The following is a 25,469-nucleotide window of genomic DNA, read 5'->3' on the forward strand; positions in this document are numbered from 1 at the left end:
CTAAACTTGTAGAAGAGACACGGAGCTGTCCATCGAGTTTCCTCTATTTTAGGAAAAGATTTTGAGTGACATTTCTTGGGGTGAAAAAAACCCTACATTTTTTATGAAACGATATTCCTTTAACTTTAAACACTATGTAAACTTTTGGACATATTTTGCTTCCAAATATGGCTTTGTGCAGAGAAAAAAACCCCCAAACACAATCTGTACATCCTGAACAGACTCGTGTCGAGTCCTTTGCAACACTTTCTCACGTCAGAAGTTAAAAACAGGGTTAGTGAAGTCTGTGTACATCACAAATCCTACAATCCAACACAGTTAAAAAAAATAATTAAAGCAAAAAAAAAAAAAAAGCGTATGTGTTTCATAACGAACAAATTCACTTTGTGGAAAAAAAAAAGTAAATAATAAAAATAGTGCATGGCAAATTTTCCACTTTTATCAGCCGTCCTATTGAACATCACAATTCACAGATTATAAACTGCAGAACTGTTTAGCACGAGTGTTTTACTGGGAAATACGCAACTCGTGTTTTTAATCCGAGCTCCATCCGGGACATAAATCTCTGTCACTCATGAGAAAATCGACGATAAATTAATGTTTTGATAAATTTGGGGACTTCCTGTTTGTGAATGTGTCGATATAATAAAAAGAAAATTACATACTGGCTTGAAGATATGAAGTTTATCTTCTCGTGTTGAAAAACTCGCATTTTTCAGACAAAACACATCACGGATCTGAGTGACATATTTAAGAGTTATTCCATGAAATCGAGTCGTACATGAGCTGATAGCTGACGAGGCGCGTAGCACCGAGTCGTCTATAAGCCATGTACGATGAGATTGAGTGGAATAACTGTTTTATTCTACCCACATTCACTGGATTTTGAGAAACGCAGCATTTTTCTCATCTCATCTGTAGCCGCTTTATCCTGTTCTACAGGGTCGCAGGCGAGCTGGATCCTATCCCAGCTGACTACGGGCGAAAGGCGGGGTTCACCCTGGACAAGTCGCCAGGTCATCACAGGGCTGACACATAGACACAGACAACCATTCACACTCACATTCACACCTACGCTCAATTTAGAGTCACCAGTTAACCTAACCTGCATGTCTTTGGACTGTGGGGGAAACCGGAGCACCCGGAGGAAACCCACGCGGACACGGGGAGAACATGCAAACTCCGCACAGAAAGGCCCTCGCCGGCCACGGGGCTCGAACCCGGACCTTCTTGCTGTGAGGCGACAGCGCTAACCACTACACCACCGTGCCGCCACGGAGCATTTTTATTTTTGGCAAATTCAATAAATAAGAACAAAACATCCGACAAAATAATTTCTGCTTAGAATGTAAACAAACCGGTGAAATGACAGGAGCAATTTGTGAAAAATGCAATAATAATTCTTACCATCAAATACTTTTATTCCGTATTTTGTTGCTTTTTTTAATTATTTTTTGGGGTTTTGTTTTCGAGTAGTTTTTATTTCGTCCTCGGCTGGTTCAGCAATTTTGTTTTTCTCTACTCACCTTATATGAGCTGATATCCTAGTCGTAGAGTAGCCAATCAGAGCGCACGATTGCTCATATCCAGTGAATGTTGATAGAATAAATATAAATTATAATCTGTTTTGCAAAACTTTCATCGAGGACACGTTACAGTCTTTAAATCTGTCCATCTTAAACGACAGTTGTCTGAACGCTGCCTTTCAGCTGGCTGAATATTTTATCTAAATTTATTTAATTTGCATGACTCACAGCCACAACAAATGGCACTTTCTTGCTAAATTAAAACTCTAAATAATTTCTTTCCTCTGTAACAGTGTGATTTACGTCAGTGCATCAGGGCAGGGAGTCAAACAAACAAACAAAAACAAGAAAAAAAAAATCAGATGAATAAGAGGTGGTATAAGAGGAATAAATCACCTCATGTCATGCTGTTACAGAAAATCAAATCAATCAATCAATCAATCATATGATGCGCCTGGCGTGATGAAGAGGACGTGATTATGTTCCTCTAACAGCACGTCCTCAACTGTTTTATTCCTCTTATACCACAGCAAGTAACAATTACTGTTTTTATTTCTTAAAAAAACAAACCATTTGCATTTAAATATTATGAAACAAGTTAGTTCTTGTTCCTGTTCTTTCCTCTTTTACACTGCAGCAGCTATAAACATTCATTCCTTTAAACAGAATCTCATTAACTTCAAGCGAGAAAAAAAAATCCCTCACAAACGCAGCTGGTTACTGAAAAAAAAATCTATAATAAAGTTGTTAAAATCTTATCGCAACAATTAAAAAAAAAGAAAAACTGATCTTAATTTTCTTTTTTCAATGCGATACTAATATCACATAAAACTAACTATAAATGGATAAAAAGCATGGCATGAAAAAGTGTAATCGTGTGTAAGCCAAACTGCTGTGTTGTGAGAGCGATAAACATGTCTGTGTTATTATAAAAAATAAAAATAAAGTAGTTGATTATTTTCCTAGAACAGCACGACACGTAGTGCTTTATTCCCTCCATTCCGCCCACCGCTACAGAAACGGCGGTAACATTTTTCTTTTCTGTAAATTGAGCTGAACGGAGATCAGATCGGCCTGAAAATGTACCAAACACAATACTTCAACATCATCACTCAGCCGTGTTGTGGCTTATTTGCATAAAATGTGGTCGAATTTTAATTTCACAGTCGTGCACGTCCACAGCAGACGAACCATCCGTTGCTTGCTGGTGCGAATGGAGATGAATGCTAGTCATTCTGCTAGTCTGGCTACAGCAGTGCGTGGATTAGTGCTTACTCTACTCTCACACACTCGTTTCCTGGAGCACACACTATTGGATCAGGGTGCTACTGTTGCACTATGTAATGAGCAGGAACAGTGGATGGTTAAGGTGTTTAAAAAAAAGAAAGAAAGAAAAAGAAAGAAGCGTGCTTCCTTGGCTTTTCTCCATCCTATGACTCAGGCTGTTTCACCTGAGAGCTGAGGTTTGGCTCAATTTCAGGGTTTCAGGCCCAGCGGCAGTGAAACCTGATGAGGAAGGACAGCGAGGCGAGGCGAGGCGGTTCGCTCGGATGACTCGCAGCAGCAGCAGCACTGGCCAAGCCACTGGATTTATACGTCTTACCTTCCTGACACATGAAATGTTCTCATTCTTGATACGTAAAATCATTTTGTTTTGCTCGTTACGATTTCCTGTGCTGGTTGGGACACGTTCAGATTTAATACATCACCTCCTGGACTATAAGATGCAATTTCCACCCGTTTACGGACATTTCTTTATAACGGTAATCGTGATACTCCAGTAGTTATCGTAAAATTTTCGTACGAGCAGAATGTATTTGCACTAAATACATTTTTGACGTTTTTCTTTTAACAACTCACTCAAACGGATTTAAAAGGTTTGTGTAAGATTCTTAATCACTAAATAAAAAAAATTAGCATAAAAGTTGCTAATTTTGGAATTTGGTAACCATGGCAAAATATAAACTAAATAAAAATGCCTGTTGCAATTTTCTGTGAGCAGATTGTAAGAAGTTTCATCTTATACTCTGGATTGATGTACCGAGAGGAAAAAAAACTGATTCTACTTATATTTTTGCATTTGGAAAACAAATCCATTGTGTTTTTCCTTCACTAACAGAACGTGATCACTTCTTATTTCTGGTCTTTGCTGGTATTCGATGTATTAAAACATCTGCTTTATTTGCATTGTTTCATCTTGGAGAGTTGCACGCAGCACTAAGAGAAGCAGCGACTGGCGTGGAGTAAACCTCAGGAGTGAGGCTGCGTTGTGATTGGAAAGTGCTTCACTTGGCCTGTCCAATCACGGCATTGCTCGCAGACCCTCTGATGATGTCATCATACTGGGGTGGAGGCTCGGCCTCCACGTGCACATCCATGTGGCCCACAGCTTCCTCGTAAGATGGAGGGGGATCCGCGACGCTGACCTGCCCGGGTGTGATGTCATCACCCGAATAGGCGGGGTCTGGATGGTAGCTTTGCCCCCACTGGTCCATGGAAACGACGGCGAGGGCGGAGTCTCTCTGGCCGATGGCAGGGCTGCGCTGAGACCTTTTGCGCGAGTGGCACCTCCACACGGTGAACGAGACGACAGCGATGAGCAGCAGCAACAGCAGCAGGGGCAGGACTAGGTACAGCATGTTGACTCCGCCCACTATGGACTGAAGTCCTCCGGGTTTGGGGCTGCTCTCGCGCTGGTACTCCTCCCAGAATCGCCGCTGCAGCCAATCACAGAGCAGAAGAAGGAGTCAGATTAAAACTCGTACGCAGATTCAATCGTATGACACAAACAAACTTTTCTCGTAGGAGAATAATTTTGTGGCAATAATTAAATATATCAAGATATTCAACATTGTTTTCCAGGATTTACAGAACTAATTGTGTTCCTGAGTCTTCAATATCCTGGCGAACATATTAGCTGATGTCACAGCTCGATCATGCTCGTCTCCGTGGGTTTTGTTCTTGTGACAGTCTGTTTGTCAAAGTTATTATTTTTATCATAAGCATGGACCACAAAAATCTAACAAATGATGACACAAACTGTCTGTAAGCCGGCTAACCAAAATGTCTAATATCGATCTGCTTGTCCAACTGCTCAGTCAGAGATCATCAAGACAACAACCCATTAATAAATAAATAAATAGCCATGTTCTGAAAATTGATCAATAACAACCACATTGAGTTTAATATTAGTGGCTAAGGGTGGATACTTCAGTGAACATTAGAGCATCAGGTGGGCGGAGTTGAATAATCATAAAAACAAAAATCCAATAAAAATCACAAAATGGGGGCGTCATGGCTCAGGTGGCTAAGGCGCCACACCATAAATCCGGGGACCCGGGTTCGATTCTGACCCGAGGTCATTTCCCGATCCCTCCCGGTCTCTCTCCCTCTCCTGCTCATTTCCTGTCTCTACACTGTCCTATCCAATAAAGGTGAAAAAAGCCCAAAAATATCTTTAAAAAATCACAAAATAAAAATAAACCTTTAAAAAAAAAAAGTAAACCCCATGTAAAATTGCACCTAAGGGGGGGGGAGGGGGAACCATTCCACAAAAGTCATATTAAAAACTATATTCCAAAAGGTTTGAACTTGCGAAGTTCTTTAATGTAGAATTACAGCCACCGCAGGCATCCGGTCAAGGCTGAAGGAGACAGGAGAAGTTTGTTTGCAATCTTTAATCCCCTTTCCAGTTCTGAACTTTCTTCTGGTGGTATGAATGTGTACTGTGCAGCGCTCAGTTATATCTTCCCTCCCTGTTTCTGCTTCTTGTAGCCATGATTCACTGCACACCGCTCCAAATTATCCCTCTGGGGTACTGATCTCTTATAAAAAAAAAAAAAAATGTAATGCACGGATGTAATGGTTAAAAATAATATTTTAAAAGAAAGCAACTCTCAAAACTTGCATTAAAAAAAAAAAAAAATACATACAGAAAGGAAAGAATATAAAACTCACACTGGGGATAAAGAAACAAATATATAAATAAATAAATCCTACCAACTTGTAAAAAAGGTGAGGTAAAATCCAGGTAAGGTAAAAAAAAAAAAAAATAAAATTAAAAAAAAAAAAAACATGCTAAAGGAAACCCAGATTAAATAAAGTAAACCACTGAGGGAGGAAAACAAAAAACCCATCAAACCCACAAAAATAAAAACAAACCTTAAAAAAACATCAATAAAAAAGTGAAACCTGTGTAAAAATGCACATAATAAAAAAATAATCCACAAGTCATATTAAAACATAAAAATATATTAAAAATGAAAATTAAATGCACAGAAAAAAAACTACATTGAAAAAAATAAATGCCCAAATGTAACAATTAAAAATAAAAACACCCACACCTCACGAAACTTGCATAAAAGTAAACACACAAAAACAAATTCGAAACTGGTATAAAGAAAAAAAAAACAAGAAAAGAATATAAAACTCACATTATGGATAAATAGACAAATAAATAAACAAACTGATAAATCAATCTTACCAATGTGTTAAAAAAAGTGAGGTAAAATCCAGGTAAGGTAAAAAATAAAAAAAAAAGTAAGACGTACTAAAGAAACCCAGATTAAACAAAGTAAACCACTGGGGGAGGAGACAACATAAAACCCCACAAAATTCAGAATTATTTTTAGACAGTTGTTTATGGCGACGGTCATCTGCTGCACTAATTCATCAACTGTGTGTTCATTAGGTCTCATTTATATAACAGTGCACATTTAATTAAGCAGCAAAGTCGTTTCATCAGAGATATAATCGGTCTAGACGATGTTACCATAGTGACAATAATCTTAATCTTCCATCCTAGTCAACATCACTGTAATAAAACGAGTGAGAAGTTCTGCAGGCGTCTCCTTTCTGCTGCTGTGTAACACCTCTGCATGTTCGTCACGTCCAGAACATGTGACTGTTGACCGAGCTAAATAAGTGTGTGTAATTTTAAAGGAACAGTCCACCGTACTTCCATAATGAAATATGCTCTTATCTGAATTGAGACGAGCTGCTCCGTACCTCTCCGAGCTTTGCGCGACCTCCCAGTCAGTCAGACGCAGTCAGACGCGCTGTCACTCCTGTTAGCAATGTAGCTAGGCTCAGTATGGCCAATGGTATTTTTTGGGGCCGTAGTTAGATGCGACCAAACTCTTCCACGCTTTTCCTGTTTACATAGGTTTATATGACCAGTGATATGAAACAAGTTCAGTTACACAAATTGAAACGTAGCGATTGTCTATGCTATGGAAAGTCCGCACTATAATGACAGGCGTATTAACACCTTCTGCGCGCTTCGGCAGCGCATTGATATCTGAGCTCCGTATCAATGCGCTGCCGAAGCGCGCAGAAGGTATTAGTACGCCTGTCATTATAGTGCGCACTTTCCATAGCATAGAAAATCGCTACGTTTCAATTTGTGTAACTGAACTTGTTTCATATCACTGGTCATATAAACCTATGTAAACAGGAAAAACGCGGAAGAGTTTGGTCGCATCTAACTACGGCCCCAAAAAATACCATTGGCCATACTGAGCCTAGCTACATTGCTAACAGGAGTGACAGCGCGTCTGACTGCGTCTGACTGACTGGGAGGTCGCGCAAAGCTCGGAGAGGTACGGAGCAGCTCGTCTCAATTCAGATAAGAGCACATTTCATTATGGAAGTACGGTGGACTGTTCCCTTAAACTATATAGAAACTCGGAGGCTTTCAACAATCAGTCAGACGTCAGAAACGTGCGTCACATTTCGTTTGGCTTTCGAATACAGGCAGCACTGCCCGAGGTGTGAAAATTATCTACCTGGGATCTGTATGTATGATTTTCAGAAAGGAGCCGGTTTTTTTTTTTTTTTAATACAGTTTTTGTAAACTGAGGTCACCTGGTTCTCCACCAGTTACGTAAACAGTTCAGAGGAGATTTCACTTTACTTTGCAATCCAGTGTTCTGGTTCTGAAATGTGAGGAGACACGGAAAAAAGTGGAACTTCCTCGAGCTGTTTGTAAACTGTAGTCAGGGGAAGCAGCTGCATCAATTTTCAAGATGTCAAGAAGAAAAAAGGAAAAAACACTTTTTTTTCCTTTGATAGCTGAGCTGTAATTGGTTGCTAGGTGTTGTTGCCAGGGTGTAATGGGTTGCTGAGGTAGGACTGATTGCTGAGCGTTGGTTCTGAAGACTGATTGGTCACTAGACATTGTTGCTAAGGCATGATTGGTTATTCTCACATGCTTCTCATGCGTAACTGGTCACAGATTGTTGTTGGGTTCATTGACTTTAGCTTTAAATCTAATTAGAGAACCTGAATTTCACATACAGAGGAAATCATGTGCACAAACAAACAGTTTCCAAAACTTCCAAACAAAACTTGAAACCATTATCATATCCGATGATCATACATGGAATAAGAAATGTTGACGAAAAAAAATAATGAAAACTTTTTGTGCCTGACTGTTTCCAGTAGATTTGTTCCTCATTTTTTTATTGCATTGGACATGTCCAGAATATTAAAACTCTGACTCATTAAAGGACAGACTGAACTGACGAAATGCTCTAAAAACTGTTTTACTTTGCATTTCATTTCCCTTTAGAAGTGCCTTAACACATTACTGCGCAAGTGTCCTTTAACCCAGAATGGCTCACAATTGAGTCTCTGAGGAACAGTTTAAGGGAGTCAGCTTCACTTCCTGCCGATAACACGCTTCCTGCTCGCAGGAAATTCCAAAGAACAGTGTGTCCAAGCGTCAGAGATTGTGCGCGCGTGTAGCACCTTGCCCTAACAGCTCACCGTTTTCTCGTCGTTCTCGAAAGCCTCACGAGCTTCCTCGTAGTTACAGATCTCCTCCCTGCACTCGCGCTGAATGTTTCCCTGCTTCATTTCCTCCAGGAAGAAGTTGGCCCTCGGGACCCTCCTTAGCACGCTGTGTGCCGCGTCTGCTGACAGGAACACTGCGGAGAGCAAGAGGGTATTTTGAGTTTGAATACAAGGCCGAGGTGTTGAGTGCTGTATTAATATAGTAAAAGTTATATCGATATCTTATTTGAAGAAATTTTTATTCTTAAATGACAGATACCAAAATCAGATTTTCTGAGGTTGGGGGGAAAAAAAAAATTATATTTTTAGAACTATACAAAACTACAATATTAACATAGAGCCAACAAACACCGTTTCATCCTTTTATCACTGAAGTATTCCAGACACTTCAGGATCCTAAACACTTCAGTATTCCAGACACTTCAAGATCCTACACACTTCATTCAGTATTGCAGACAGTTTACTACTGTGTACACTTCAGTGTTTTTGACACTTCCGTATTCCAGACACCAGTATTCCGGATACTGCAGTATTCCAAACACTTCAGATATTTCGGACACTTCAATAACAGTGCCTACAAATGCTTTTTTTCCCCCCTTTTTTTTGTTTTTAAAAGACATGTTGTTTAGTGTAGTGAGAGTGCGTGTGAGTGAGAGAGAGAGAGAGAGAGAGAGAGAGAGAGAGTGTGTGTGTTTTCCTGCAGAACCCAAAAGAGACACTGTGAAAGAAACAGGAACAGAAACACACACTGCTATGACTGGGGACGTGAGTGAGACAAACAAAAAGCCCAAGAGAGTGTGAAATCCCGTGAAGCACAAAAGCTGCTTTGAACCGTTGCGCCTGCCTTTTATGAGAGCGGCACTCGGCTCCGTGTGTGGGAGAACAGACAGAGCGGTCCACTGTTCCTCTGACCTTGGACATCCACACGGAGATTAGAACAGCGCCAGGAGTCTCGGATCAGATACATATCACACCAGAGACCAAGCTTAGGTCAACAAAACACCATCCATGATCTTCATGTATGTTTGCAAATGCAGAACAATGATGTTTTGTTAATTGTAGGTCAATAAAACAAATCTTTTACATAAAAACTATTCATCGGGCTGGCTCTGTAAAATCTACCGACCAATTATAACGTGTTCTGATTAAAACTATCGATTGAAATTCTTTCAAAGAAAATGAAAAAGGTCCCATCCCATCAGTAGGTGGTGTCAGTATTCTAAACACACGCTTATAAGGAAGCAGTGTTTACAGTATATACAGTATATATCTGTATAAATACACTGCATCTCTGCACAACTCGCAGAGTGGGATGTCAAAGTGCAAAATTTCTTAAATATCCAGTATAATATAAATACATTTGTGTTTCTATATAAAATTGTTCTATTCAACTAAGGTGTGCTGTAATCTGAGTGTCCTAGATGCTCAAGTACTATGGACACTTCAGTATCCTGGACACTGCAGTATTCCTGGACACTCCACTGCAGCAAACACTTCAGGACTCCTGGACATTGCAGTATTCCAGATACTTCAGTACTCCTGGAAATCACAGTATTCCTGGACACTCTACTGCTGCAAACACTTCAGTATTCCTGGACATCACAGTATTCCAGACATCACGGTATTCCTGGACACTCTACTGCTGCAAAAACTTCAGTATTCCTGGATGGAATGATGTATGGGCGCTGTGTGAGACGGCTGCCTCTCCAGTAGCTCTGTAGTTTTTAGCTCTTTAAACCTCTTTTTTCCACCTTTTTTTACTTTTTTGCTCTTCTTATGAAGACATAGTGTGTTTAACTATATAACATGGATAGATTTAACTTTAACACGCAACCAGGAGCCAGTTTTCTCACTTATTTGAGAGAGGAGCTGCTGGTCCTGAAAACAATGGGATGAGCCAGGATACGACACCCCATCCCGGCGGAGCTGAGGAGGAAACCCAGGGGCTGCAAAGCTGGAGCTAAGCTAAAGGCTAGGCTAGTGGACAACCGGCGGCGCTACAAACCACCCATTCCCTCCGTTATCATGGGGAATGTGAACTCGCTGACGAATAAAGTCGACGAGCTTTCCGCTCTGAACAACCAGCGAATTTACCGGGAGAGCAGCTTGTTTATCTTTACGGAGACATGGCTAACACACCTTGTACCGGATGCTAACGTGGACCTGCGGGGATTCATTGCTGTGAGAGCTGACAGAGACACTAAAGCATGCGGGAAAAGCAAAGGTGGGGGACTCATCATTTACGTGAACAACCGCTGCTGTAACCCGGGACACATCTCCGTAAAGACAGTATTATGTTGCCCGGACTTGGAGCTGCTAGCCGTTAGCCTGCGGCCATATTATCTGCCGAAGGAGTTCAGTCACATGATCACCATCTGTGTTTATATCCCTCTGAAGGCAGATGCAGCCGCTGCATGTGAGAGGATTCACTCTGTCACAGCAAGGCTGCAGCCACAGCACCCCAAGGCATTTATCATTTCTGGGGACTTTAATCACGCTACTTTGGACTCTACTTTGGCTGCTTTTTACCAGGCTGTGGATTGTCCAACAAGGAACAACAGGACAACTGACTTGCTGTATGCTAATATGAGGGATGCATACAGAGTCACACCCCTCCCCCCACTGGGGAAGTCTGACCACAACCTGGTTCTTCTACAGCCGAAGTACACCCCCCTGGTTCAAAGGCAGCCTGCAACAACTAGCTCCATCAGGAGGTGGTCCCCTGAAATGGAACGGACTGGGATGTGCTGCTTAGCCCACACTGTGAGGACAAAGAGGGGCTGACACACTGTCTGACAGATTACTTCAACTTCTGTGCAGATGTGGTCTCCCCCGCTAAGACTGTATGGTGTTACCCTAATAACAAGCCATGGGTAACACAGGAAGTCAAAGCTGTCCTCAACAGGAAGAAGGCCGCCTTCAGGAGCAGGGACAGGGAGACAATGAAAGCAGCACAGCAGGAGGTGAAACGCTGCGTGAGGGGAAACTAAGGACAGCTACAGGAGAAAGGTGGAGCAGAAGCTGAAGGAGAACAGCATGAGGGAGGTCTGGGAAGGTGTGAAAATCATCACAGGCCACAACACAAAGACCAGAGTCGTTGACGGGACAGTGGAGAGGGCGAACAAGTTGAATGACTTCTTCAATCGGTTCAACCAGCCCACATCCCCCCCACCCTCTACCTCTCTGCAGCATCTCTCCTTCTTCCCTCAACACACCTCCCCCCAGTCATCACAGCAGCCCCCTCATCCCCCACCTCAACACAGACTCCTCTATGCATTACTGCAGACCAGGTCATAGGTCAACTGAGGAAGCTTCACTCCAGGAAAGCAGCAGGCCCGGACAAGGTGTCCCCACAACTACTGAAGACCTGCGCTGCTGAACTGGGTGAACCATTCCAACGCATCTTCAACCTCAGCCTGCAGCTGGGGAGAGTGCCCACCCTCTGGAAGACATCATGTATCATTCCAGTTCCCAAAAAGAATCGGCCCAGCGAGCTGAACAACTTCTGACTGCTCACTTCACATCTCACTTCACATCTGATGATGATGTTGGAGCGGCTCTTCTTCAACCTCCTCAGACCCCAGGTACAACATACCCAGGACTGTCTGCAGTTTGTGTACCGGGCAGGTGTTGGTGTGGAAGACACCATCCTCTACCTGCTACACCAAGCGCACTCGCATCTGGATAAGGGAAATGGCACAGTGAGGATCCTCTTCTTGGATTTCTCGAGTGCCTTCAACACCATCCAGCCCCTTATGCTTCAGGACAAACTGAACAGGATGTGAGTGGACCCCTGCCTGGTCACCTGGATCTCCAGCTACCTCACTGACAGGCCGCAGTACGTCAGACTGAAGGACATCATGTCTGACACTGTGATTAGCAGCACTGGAGCACCCCAGGGCATGGTGCTGGCCCCTCTTCTCTTCACCCTGTACACCATGGACTTCTGCTACAACTCGGAGCTGTGTCACATTCAGAAGTTTGCTGATGACACAGCCATCGTGGGGTGCATCAGGGACGACAGAGAGGAGGAGTATAGGAGCCTGGTGAGGGACTTTGCCGTGTGGTGCAACAGGAACCATCTGCAGCTCAACACCTCGAAGACCAAGGAGCTAGTCATTGACTTTGGGAGGTCCAGACCAAGGTCATGACCAGTTCTGATCGACGGAGTCGAGGTGGAGGCTGTGGATTCCTACAAGTACCTCGGGCTGTGACTGGACAGCAAGCTGGACTGGACTTGCAACACCAAATCACTTATACAGGAAGGGACAGAGCAGGCTGTACTTCCTGAGGAGGCTGTGGTCCTTTAACATCTGCAGGAAACTCCTGTGGATGTTCTATCAGTCTGTGGTCGCCAGTGTCCTGTTTTACACCGTGGTGTGCTGGGGGGGCAGCACATCCAAGAAGGACACATCCAGGCTGGACAAACTGATCAGGCGGGCCGGCTCTGTGGTCGGCATGAAGCTGGACTCTCTGGTGATGGTGGCAGAGAAGAGGTCTATGGACAAACTATTGAACATCATGGACGATGCCAGTCACCCTCTGCACACCGTCATCAGCAACCAGAGGAGCCTGTTCAGTGACAGAATGCTCCTTCCCAAGTGCAGGACGAACAGACTCAAAAACTCCTTTGTCCCTCACGCCATCAGACTGTACAACTTCTCTCTGGGGGGGAGGAGGGGTAACAAGAGGACAGAGGACGGGAAGGAGCAGTAGCCTAGCCTAACAATAAGCAATACTGGACAATGTGCAATAGCTTTCCTGCTCCCCCCCCCCACACACACACACACACTTACCCTAACCCCACTTCTCCCCCCTCTCTTCCCCATATCTTATTCTTTTATATTTGTATATGTAAAAACTTTATTTTAATTTATCTAGAAGTTTTCTTCTATTTCTTTTCTCTGTTTATCTGTAATGATGATGCTGGAATCTTAATTTCCCTGAGGGAACCCTCCCAAAGGGATCAATTGTCTCGTCTCATCTTCATCCGCTTATCCGGGGCCGGGTTGCGGAGGCAGCAGTCTGAGCATGGAAGCCCAAACTTCCCTTTCCCCAGACACCTCGGCCAGCTCTTCGGGAAGAACACCGAGGCGTTCCCAGGCCAGCTGAGAGACATAGTCCCTCCAGCGTGTCCTGGGTCTTCCCCAGGGCCTCCTCCCGGGGGTACATGCCTGGAACACCTCCCCAGGGAGGCGTCCAGGAGGCACCCGAAAGAGATGCCCAAGCCACCTCAGCTGATTCCTCTCTATGTGGAGGAGCAGTGGCTCTACTCCGAGCTCCTCCTGAGTGACTGTGCTTCTCACCCTATCTCTAAGGGAGCGCCCAGCCACCCTGCGAAGGAAACTAATTTCGGCCACTTGTATCCGTGATCTTGTTCTTTCGGTCATTACCCAAAGCTCATGACCATAGGTGAGAGTTGGAATGTAGATCGACTGGTAAATTGAGAGCTTCGCCTTTTGGCTCAGTTCTTTCTTCACCACGACGGACCGGTAAGGCGACCACATCATTGCGGAGGCTGCACCGATCCGCCTGTCAACCTCACGCTCTATCCTTCCCTCACTCGTGAACAAGATCCCGAGATACTTAAACTCCTCCACTTGAGGCAGGACTTCTCCACCCTGGAGAGGGCAAGCCACCCCTTTCCGGTCGAGAACCATGGCCTCGGACTTGGAGGTGCTGATTCTCATCCCAGCCGCTTCACACTCGGCTGCAAACCGCCCCAGTGCATGCTGAAGGTCCTGGTTTGAAGAAGCCAACAGGACATCATCCACAAAAAGCAGAGAAAAAATCCTGTGGTTCCCAAACAGGATTCCTTCCGGCCCCTGGCTGCGCCTAGAAATTCTGTCCATAAAAATCATGAACAGAACCGGTGACAAAGGGCAGCCCTGCCGGAGTCCAACATGCACTGGGAACATGTCTGACTTACTGCCGGCAATGCGAACCAGACTCCTGCTCTGTTCGTACAAGGACCGGACAGCCCTTAGCAAAGAGCCCCGAACCCCATACTCCCGAAGCACCCCCCACAGAATACCATGAGGGACACGGTTGAATGCCTTCTCCAGATCCACAAAGCACATGTGGACTGGTTGGGCAAACTCCCATGAACCCTCGAGCACCCTATGAAGGGTATAGAGCTGGTCCAGTGTTCCGCGACCAGGACGAAAACCGCATTGTTCCTCCTGGATCCGAGGTTCGACTATTGGTCGAATTCTCCTCTCCAGTACCCTGGAGTAAACCTTCCCTGGGAGGCTGAGAAGTGTGATTCCCCTATAATTGGAGCACACTCTCCGGTCCCCTTTCTTAAAAAGAGGGACGACCACCCCAGTCTGCCACTCCAGAGGCACTGTCCCCGACCGCCACGCGATGTTGCAGAGGCGTGTCAGCCAAGACAGCCCCACAACATCCAGAGACTTGAGATACTCAGGGCGGATCTCATCCACCCCCGGTGCCTTGCCACCGAGGAGCTTGCAAACCACCTCAGTGACTTCGGCTTGGGTAATGAACGAGTCCACCTCTGAGTCATCAGCCTCCGTCTCCTCAATGGAAGACATGACGGTGGGATTGAGGAGATCCTCAAAGTATTCCTTCCACCACCCAACAATGTCCCCAGTCGAGGTCAACAGCTCCCCACCCGCACTGTAAACAGTGTTGGCAGAGTACTGCTTCCCCCTCCTGAGGCGCCGGACGGTTTGCCAGAATTTCTTCGAGGCCGACCGATAGTCCTTCTCCATGGCCTCCCCAAACTCCTCCCAGTTCCAAGTTTTTGCCTCTGCAACTGCCCGAGCTGCGGCACACCTGGCCTGCCGATACCCGTCAGCTGCCTCAGGAGTCCAGGAGGTCAACATGGCCCGATAGGACTCCTTCTTCAGCTTGATAGCATCTCTTACTTCCGGTGTCCACCACCAGGTTCGGGGATTGCCGCCACGACAGGCACCGGAGACCTTGCGGCTACAGCTCCGAACAGCTGCGTCTACAATGGAGGTCGAGAACATGGTCCACTCAGACTCAATGTCCCCCGCCTCCCTCGGAAGCTGGGAGAAGCTCTCCCGGAGGTGGGAGTTAAAGACCCCCCCCCCCGACAGAGTGCTCGGCCAGACGTTCCCAGCAGACCCTCACCATACGTTTGGGCCTGCCAGGTCTGTCCAGCTTCCTCCTCCACCAGCAGATCCAACTCACCACCAGGTGGTGATCAGTTGACAGCTCAGCCCCTCTCTTTAGCTGAGTGTCCAAGACATAGGGCCAGAGGTCAGATGAAACGACAACAAAGTCGATCATCGACCTCCGACCTAAGGTGTCCTGGTGCCACGTACACTTATGGACACCCCTATGCTCGAACATGGTGTTCGTTATGGACAAACCATGACTAGCACAGAAGTCCAATAACAAAACACCACTCGGGTTCAGATCGGGGAGGCCGTTCCTCCCAACCACGCCCCTCCAGGTGTCACTGTTGTCGCCCACGTGAGCATTGAAGTCCCCCAGTAGAACAATGGAGTCCCCAGTCTGAGCACCTCTCAGTACCTCTCCCAGGGACTCCAAGAAGGCCAGATACTCTATACTGCTATTTGGCCCATAGGCACAAACAACAGCAAGAGCCCTCTCCCCAATCCGAAGGCGCAGAGAGGCGACCCTCTCGTTCACTGGGGTAAACTCCAACACATGGCAGCTGAGCTGAGGAGCTATAAGCAAGCCCACACCAGCCCGCCGCCGCTCACCATGGGCGACTCCAGAGAAGTGGAGAGTCCAGCCCCTCTCTAACCTAATCTAACATCACAGTATTCCAGACACTTCAGTATTCCTGGACATCGCAGTATTCCAGATACTTCAGTACTTCTGGAAATCACACTATTCCTGGACACTCTACTGCTGCAAACACTTCAGTGTTCCAGGACATTGCAATATTCCAGACATTTCAGTATTCCTGGACACTCTACTGCTGCAAACACTTCAGTATCCTGGACATCGCAGTATTCCAGACATCCAGGAATACCGAGATATCATGATATTCCTGGACACTCTACTGCTGCAAACACTTCACTATTCCTGGACATCACAGTATTCCAGACACTTCAGTATCCTGGACATCACAGTATTCCTGGACACTCTACTGCTGGACATCACAGTATTCTTGGACACTCTACTACTGCAAACACTTCAGTATTCCTGGACATCGCAGTATTCCAGATACTTCAGTACTTCTGGAAATCACAGTATTCCTGGACACTCTACTGCTGCAAACACTTCAGTATACTGGACATCACAGTATTCCAGACACCTTCAGTATTCCTGGACATCACAGTATTCCTGGACACTCTACTGCTGCAAACACTTCACTATTCCTGGACATCGCAATATTCCAGACACTTCCGTATCCTGGACATCACAGTATTCCTGGACACACTACTGCTACAAACACTTCAGTATCCAGGACATCACAGTATTCCAAATACTTCAGTATCCTGGACATCACAGTATTCCTGGACACTCTACTGCTGCAAACACTTCAGTATCCTGGACATCGCAGTATTCCAGACACTTCAGTATCCTGGACATCACGGTATTCCAGACACTTCAGTATCCTGGACATCACAGTATCCCAGACACCGTCAGTATTCCTGGACATCACGGTATTCCTGGACACTACTGCTGCAAACACTTCACTATTCCTGGACATCGCAGTATTCCAGACACTTCCGTATCCTGGACATCACAGTATTCCTGGACACACTACTGCTACAAACACTTCAGTATCCTGGACATCGCAGTATTCCAGACACTTCAGTATCCTGGACATCGCAGTATTCCAGACACTTCAGTATCCTGGACATCGCAGTATTCCTGGACACACTACTGCTACAAACACTTCAGTATCCTGGACATCGCAGTATTCCAGACACTTCAGTATCCTGGACATCGCAGTATTCCAGACACTTCAGTATCCTGGACATCGCAGTATTCCTGGACACACTACTGCTACAAACACTTCAGTATCCTGGACATCGCAGTATTCCAGACATTTCACTATTCCTGGACATTGCAGTATTCCAGACACTTCACTATTCCTGGACATTGCAGTATTCCAGACACTTCACTATTCCTGGACATTGCAGTATTCCAGACACTTCACTATTCCTGGACATTGCAGTATTCCAGACACTTCACTATTCCTGGACATTGCAGTATTCCAGACATTTCCGTATCCTGGACATCACAGTATTCCTGGACACACTACTGCTACAAACACTTCAGTATCCTGGACATCGCAGTATTCCAGACACTTCAGTATCCTGGACATCGCAGTATTCCAGACACTTCAGTATCCTGGACATCGCAGTATTCCAGACACTTCAGTATCCTGGACATCGCAGTATTCCAGACACTTCAGTATCCTGGACATCGCAGTATTCCAGACACTTCAGTATCCTGGACATCGCAGTATTCCAGACACTTCAGTATCCTGGACATCGCAGTATTCCAGACACTTCAGTATCCTGGACATCGCAGTATTCCTGGACACTCTACTGCTGCAAACACTTCAGTATCCTGGACATCGCAGTATTCCAGACACTTCAGTATCCTGGACATCGCAGTATTCCAGACACTTCAGTATCCTGGACATCACGGTATTCCAGACACTTCAGTATCCTGGACATCACAGTATCCCAGACACCTTCAGTATTCCTGGACATCACGGTATTCCTGGACACTACTGCTGCAAACACTTCACTATTCCTGGACATCGCAGTATTCCAGACACTTCCGTATCCTGGACATCACAGTATTCCTGGACACACTACTGCTACAAACACTTCAGTATCCTGGACATCGCAGTATTCCAGACACTTCAGTATCCTGGACATCGCAGTATTCCAGACACTTCAGTATCCTGGACATCACGGTATTCCTGGACACTACTGCTGCAAACACTTCACTATTCCTGGACATCGCAGTATTCCAGACACTTCCGTATCCTGGACATCACAGTATTCCTGGACACACTACTGCTACAAACACTTCAGTATCCTGGACATCGCAGTATTCCAGACACTTCAGTATCCTGGACATCGCAGTATTCCAGACACTTCAGTATCCTGGACATCGCAGTATTCCAGACACTTCAGTATCCTGGACATCGCAGTATTCCTGGACACTCTACTGCTGCAAACACTTCAATGTTCCTGGACATCACAGTATTCCAGACACTTCAGTATTCTTGGACACTCTACTGATGCAAACACTTCAATATCCTGGACACTAACTAGTATTCTGTACATTTGTCTTTCCACTTTTACTGAATAACAAATTATAGTAAAAAGTAAAATAATAAAATCACATGCTTCAGTCATGTTTTAAATATAAACTTGATATTTTATGTATTTATTTAAACAGTTTATTAAAAATGTATAAAATACAAGTCATTTATATTCATAAACTTTCTTCATTGTGTCGAGAGTAGAACTATACTAAAATGCCTAGATATAGATAGATGAATGAATGAATGAATGAAAACACGGTAACCAAAAGTACAAAGGCGTCCCTGTCTTTTCCAGAACTCTCTTGAGTCTGTCTGACTGGACTGCATTAAAACCCCGTGGTGTTTATACACTAACACAGTAAGCAGTCATGTGAACACACGATGCTCGGTTCTCGACTGTGTCAATGTGTACGTACCAGCTCCCATGATTCTTGCAGCTTCACAAACCTTCATCAAGATCAGAGAGACAGGGGAAAGAAAGAAAAAGAAAAAAAACCCAGATTAGTACTTTATACACAGTGATATTAACTATTTTACATTATTAGTTAAAATAAATGATAAATATATAAAAACTATACTTGACAGACTAATATTTACAGATCTTCTGAAAGCGTGATAGATGCACAAAAGACTGAAACTTTACTGTACACTGTGTTGTGTCTGTGTGATAGCTGTTTACACACTATACGTGAACAGGAGCCCAGTTCAGTCCAGCGTTTATCTGTAAATCCTCACACTGCTTTTATTTGATCATTTCATCTTTTTGAATCAGTTTATCCTCATTTTACTGAATGATACAGTCTCAAATAGAGACAGAGGAATAATTATAGAAAAAGGATAGACAGACAGACAGACATACAGTATATACATACATACATACAGGGGGCTGCAAAAGTAGGTATACAGTAATGGAGAACAAAATGTTCGCACAAAATGTTAGTATTAAATGAAATCTAGCACCACTATTTTAATACTGGTAATACTGGAATAATCCTTACTGTATACCTACTTTTGCAGCCCCCTGTACAGTGGTGCTGGAAAGTTTGTGAACCCTTTAGAATTCCAAACCATGATACTACCACCACCATGTTTCACTGATGGGATGAGGTTCTTGTGCTGGAATGCAGTGTTTTCCTTTCTCCAAACATAACGCTTCTCATTTAAACCAAAAAGTTCTATTTTGGTCTCATCCATCCACAAAACATTTTTCCAATAGCCTTCTGGCTTGTCCACATGATCTTTAGCAAACTGCAGACGATCAGCAATGTTCTTTTTGGAGAGCAGTGGCTTTCTCCTTGCAACCCTGCCATGCACACCATTGTTGTTCAGTGTTCTCCTGATGGTGGACTCATGAATAATAACATTAGCCAATGTGAGAGAGGCCTTCAGTTGCTTAGAAGTTACCCTGGGGTCCTTTGTGACCTCTCCGACTATTACACGCCTTGCTCTTAGAGTGATCTTTGTTGGTCGACCGCTCCTGGGGAGGGTAACAATGGTTTTGAATTTCCTCCATTTGTACACAATCTGTCTGTCTGTAGATTGGTGGAGTCCAAACTCTTTAGAGATGGTTTTGTAACCTTTTCCAGCCTGATGAGCATCAACAACACTTTTTCTGAGGTCCTCAGAAATCTCCTTTTTTCATGCCATGATACACTTCCACAAACACGTGTTGTGAAGATCAGACTTTGATAGATCCCTGTTCTTTAAATAAAACAGGGTGCCCACTCACACCTGATTGTCATCCCATTGATTGAAAACACCTGACTCTAATTTCACCTTCAAATTAACTGCTAATCCTAGAGGTTCACATACTTTTGCCACTCACAGATATATAATATTGGATCATTTTCCTCAATAAATAAATGACCAAGTATAATAATTTTGTCTCATTTGATGAACTGGGTTCTCTTTATCTACTTTTAGGACTTGTGTGAAAATCTGATGTTTTTGGTCATATTTATGCAGAAATATAGAAAATTCTAAAGGGTTCACAAACTTTCCAGCACCACTGCATATAGACAGAAATTATTAGACAGAAATTAATACAGACAGATATATGGTTAGACAGATAGATAAAATGTCAGACAGACAGATAGAAATTATTAGACAGAAAAATTGTTAGACAAAAATGTCAGACAAACATACAGACAGATTCATGGATAGACATACAGACAAATACACAGACAGACAAATACATATACAGACAAATTATTAGAAAGACAAATTGACAGACAGAAAGAATGTCAGACGGACAAATAGACAAATTGTTAGACAGGCAGACAGACAAATTGATAGATAGATAGATAGATAGATAGATAGATAGATAGATAGATATACAAAATGTCAGACAGACAAATAGACAAATTGTTAGAAAAACTGTTAGACAGAGATAGATGGATAGATAGATAATATCAGTCAGACAGACAAATTGATAGACAGATAGATATACAAAATGTCAGACAGACAAATAGACAAACTGTTAGACAGATAGATAGATATGCAAAATGTCAGACAGACAAATAAATAGACAGACATTTGTATTATTGTTATCAGAAAATGGGAGGTATTAATAAATAAAATAGATTTCAGAGATTTATAGAAGGAATGACCGATTCTGAAAAAGAATATAAACATTCTGCACATGTTTAGAGATTACTAAAGTAAACCGTCTCTATTACTGAATATAATTAAATATAATATATAATTACAAATATTCAATAACAGATATTAGAGACGATGCAAAACTATAGAAATACAGAATAAGGGAAATCCCGATGTATGGAAGAATTACAGACATAAAGAAAAACTTTGTCTTTAATAATTGGAAAAATAAAGATATTAAAAACTAAAAGTTGTTTAAACAGAGAAGCTCGCGCGGACTCTGGAGGACAAACAGCGCTTCAGTCAGCCACAGAAAGAAATTAAACAGACAGTTACTGCAGAATCAGCGCAAAATATTCATTTCTACATTTCAGAGTGAAACAGAGGATCAGTGCTGCAGCTGCGCCGGTACCGACCGTGTTTCAGCGCGGCGCTCCTCCGTGTAGCTCCCGGCGGCTAACGCGGCTAACTGAGGGGATTAGCGCTCATCCGAGCCACACGCTCCCGCGCACCAAACACACCAACAAACACGCCTTTAGTTTAAGATTAAAAACTTCTCCATCCTCAGGCAGCTTTAACCTCCACACACACACACACACACACACACACACACACACACACACACAGCCCGCGGGGACTCGACCTTCAGCTGCTGCACCCACCGGGACTCACTCCGCACTGATGCCAAAGAGACTGCGCGTGCGCACTGCACACAGCGGGTCTCTCACGGGTACAGGGTTGCCAGATTGAACTGACCATATCATAAGACTGAGGTTGCCAGATTGTTGTATGTACTGCAAAGATTAAAGATTAACACACTGAAACATGTTGATTCTGGAATATTTGTGAGTTAGGCCACCCATTTTTTATCTTTAGGTTCAGGATTTTTTCAACATATTTTTGATGATGTCGGCCGAAATAAAAATAAAAAAGTGTCCTTGTCCAATTTTTTTTTTTGCATGGCAAAATTTCAATGTCGGATTAAGATGATAAAATAATTTAAATTCAAGAGACACACTTTACACACACACATATATATATATATATATATATTTTTTTTATTTTTTTTCAGGGGGGCGGCACGGTGGTGTAGTGGTTAGCGCTGTCGCCTCACAGCAAGAAGGTCCTGGGTTCGAGCCCCGGGGCCGGCGAGGGCCTTTCTGTGCGGAGTTTGCATGTTCTCCCCGTGTCCGTGTGGGTTTCCTCCGGGTGCTCCGGTTTCCCCCACAGTCCAAAGACATGCAGGTTAGGTTAACTGGTGACTCTAAATTGACCGTAGGTGTGAATGTGAGTGTGAATGGTTGTCTGTGTCTGTGTCAGCCCTGTGATGACCTGGCGACTTGTCCAGGGTGTACCCCGCCTTTCGCCCGTAGTCAGCTGGGATAGGCTCCAGCTTGCCTGCGACCCTGTAGAAGGATAAAGCGGCTAGAGATAATGAGATGAGATGAGACACACTTTACACACACACATATATATATATATATATATATATATATATTTTTTATTTTTTTTCAGGGGGGCGGCACGGTGGTGTAGTGGTTAGCGCTGTCGCCTCACAGCAAGAAGGTCCTGGTTCGAGCCCCGTGGCCGGCGAGGGCCCTTCTGTGTGGAGCTTGCATGTTCTCCCCGTGTCCGCGTGGGTTTCCTCCGGGTGCTCCGGTTTCCCCTACAGTCCAAAGACATGCAGGTTAGGTTAACTGGTGACTCTAAATTGAGCGTAGGTGTGAATGTGAGTGTGAATGGTTGTCTGTGTCTATGTGTCAGCCCTGTGATGACCTGGCGACTTGTCCAGGGTGTACCCCGCCTTTCGCCCGTAGTCAGCTGGGATAGGCTCCAGCTTGCCTGCGACCCTGTAGAAGGATAAAGCGGCTAGAGATAATGAGATGAGATATATTCAGGGGCGGCATGGTGGTGTAGTGGTTAGCACTGTCGCCTCACAGCAAGAAGGTCCTGGGTTCGAGCCCCGGGGCTGGCGAGGGCCTTTCTGTGTGGAGTTTGCATGTTCTCCCCGTGTCCGCGTGGGTTTCCTCCGGGTGCTCCGGTTTCCCCCACAGTCCAAAGACATGCAGGTTAGGTTAACTGGTGACTCTAAATTGAGCGTAGGTGTGAATGTGAGTGTGAATGGTTGTCTGTGTCTATGTGTCAGCCCTGTGATGACCTGGCGACTTGTCCAGGGTGTACCCCGCCTTTCGCCCGTAGTCAGCTGGGATAGGATCCAGCTTGCCTGCGACCCTGTAGAACAGGATAAAGCGGCTACAGATAATGAGATGAGATATATATATGCACATTGAAGGCTGATACGTTCGTGCTGCTTGATTCGATAGGACTCTCTGCGGCACCATCCTCTTCTAATTCCACGGTCAGATACTTGCAGCCAAAATCACGAACTAACGTTATGGCAGGCATATTCGGCATCGCGCTCATTACATCACCGCCTTCTTTCTGAGAACCAAAGATTGTTTTGATCTTTTCATTGTTTACTTTCAACGCTTGAGAGACGAAATCGCCCACGTTTTGGTTAGTGAGACAGTGAAAAGACTGTTCTTTACCACACTTTATGCTTACGTACAGTTGAGGCGATAGCTCGGAATCCATGCTGTCAGCGTCAGCCATGGTCAGCACGATGTTGACACTGTCGTAAAGCGGTCGTAAATACCATAAAAACATTCAAGTGAATACTCAATGTCGTAAATAGTTTCGTTTTCGGACTCGGCTGAAGTGGATATATACAACACACATTGTCGTTTGTATTTGTGATTCTAATACTTTTTACTTAAAGAAATATGACCTAGTACCAGGGGTACAGTGCTGTTACAAGAAAAATATGTGACTATTTTTTTGTACATTTCTTTTTGTACGTTTCGGCGGTTAAAATAAAAATAAAAATACACACAGACTTTTTATTTTTCTAGCGGTAGTATTTAACTGCCGTCAGCGGATCTGTGATCTGAAAAATCTAAAATGAGTCACCTTAGGGGTTGTGCGCTTGTTGTGCATGTACATCAGTGAGAATGGGGATGACAGTGTAGTGAAGATGCAAGGAGTCGACATAAAGAAAGTTGGTGAATTCAAGTACCTGGGCTGCGATAGTGAAGTGAGAAAGTGAGTGCAGGCAGGGTGGAGCAGTTGGAGAAGGATTTCAGGAGTCATTTGTAATAGGAAAGTCCCAGCAAAAGTGAAAGGTAAGCTGTATAAGACAGTAGTGAGACCAGCTGTGATGTATGGATTGGAGACCGTACCCTTAACGAAGAGACAGGAGGCAAAGTTGGAGGTGGTGGAGTTGAGGATGTTAAGGTTTGCGATGGGAGGTTGGACAGGATAAGGAACGAGCACATCAGAGGGACAGCACATGTGGAGAGCTTGGGAATGAAGCTAAGAGAGATGAGACTGAGATGGTATGGGCACATCCTGAGAAGAGATGCAGAGCATGTGGGAAGGAGAATGTTGAGGATGGAGTTGGCAGGCACACAAAAATGAAGAAGGCCAAAGAGGAGATACATGGATGTGGTGAGAGAGGACATGAAAGTGGCAGGTGTGGTAGAGAAGGATGCGGAAGACAGGGAGCAATGGAGATGAAAGACCTGCTGTGGCGACCCCTAATCGGGAGCAGCCAAAAGAAGAAGAAGAAGGGGTTGTGTGCTTGTTGCTACTGCAAGTGCAGCTATAATGGAACAGAATCATTTCTAGACTCTCAGAAAATAAAGTATATTTTTGTACCTTTAGGGATACAATGGCTTGTCACTGGGGCAGTACCCTTTAAGGTACTTATTTGTACCTTTTATATACTGCTTGAGAACATATATGTAACTTTTTGGCCTTACAAAGGTACACATAGTTACCTTGAGGGCCAGTAACAAGCCCTCATGGGTACATTAGTTCAACATTTACATGAACAAGAACTGGGACATCTGTGGTCTAATGGTTAGAGAAACAATCTTGGGGCCCAAAGGGTTGCTGGTTTGATTCCCTGGACCGGCAGGATAATCCATGGCTGAAATGCCCCGACTGTTCCCCAGGTGCTGGGTATGTGCATGCACTTGTGGTACATTGTTCTGGATGAGAGTGTCTGCTAAATGCCTGTGTGACGGCTGTGTTCTTATCGCTGCTCAGATGTGGTGATTAAAAGATGGGCCAACGCCAGAGTACCTCACTGTGGCTTTATTTCCCGTCTCCAGCAGACTAGAGCTCTGACTGGAGAGTACGGGAAGCGCAAGAGCTCAAAAAAATACACAGAAGTGATAGTAAATTACAATTGCAGCCACAAAGCCTCTTATTTAACCTGGAGTGAA

At 44.3% G+C, this 25,469-nt stretch overlaps 1 protein-coding gene across 1 annotated transcript; it reads right to left on the minus strand.

The window, feature by feature from the left end:
* Positions 1-1,169: 1,169 nt before the first annotated feature.
* Positions 1,170-21,857, minus strand: prrg1 (proline rich Gla (G-carboxyglutamic acid) 1). The gene is made up of 4 exons (XM_060932582.1): positions 21,597-21,857; positions 18,996-19,026; positions 8,295-8,455; positions 1,170-4,243 (listed from the first exon to the last, which is right to left on the minus strand). Exons 2-4 carry the CDS (start codon positions 19,003-19,005, stop codon positions 3,812-3,814), a joined length of 603 nt encoding a protein of 200 aa, XP_060788565.1. The 5' UTR covers positions 19,006-19,026; positions 21,597-21,857; the 3' UTR covers positions 1,170-3,811.
* Between the last annotated feature and the right edge of the window lie 3,612 nt (positions 21,858-25,469).

Source organism: Neoarius graeffei, chromosome 10, assembly GCF_027579695.1.
Source record: "Neoarius graeffei isolate fNeoGra1 chromosome 10, fNeoGra1.pri, whole genome shotgun sequence".
NCBI lineage: Eukaryota > Metazoa > Chordata > Actinopteri > Siluriformes > Ariidae > Neoarius > Neoarius graeffei.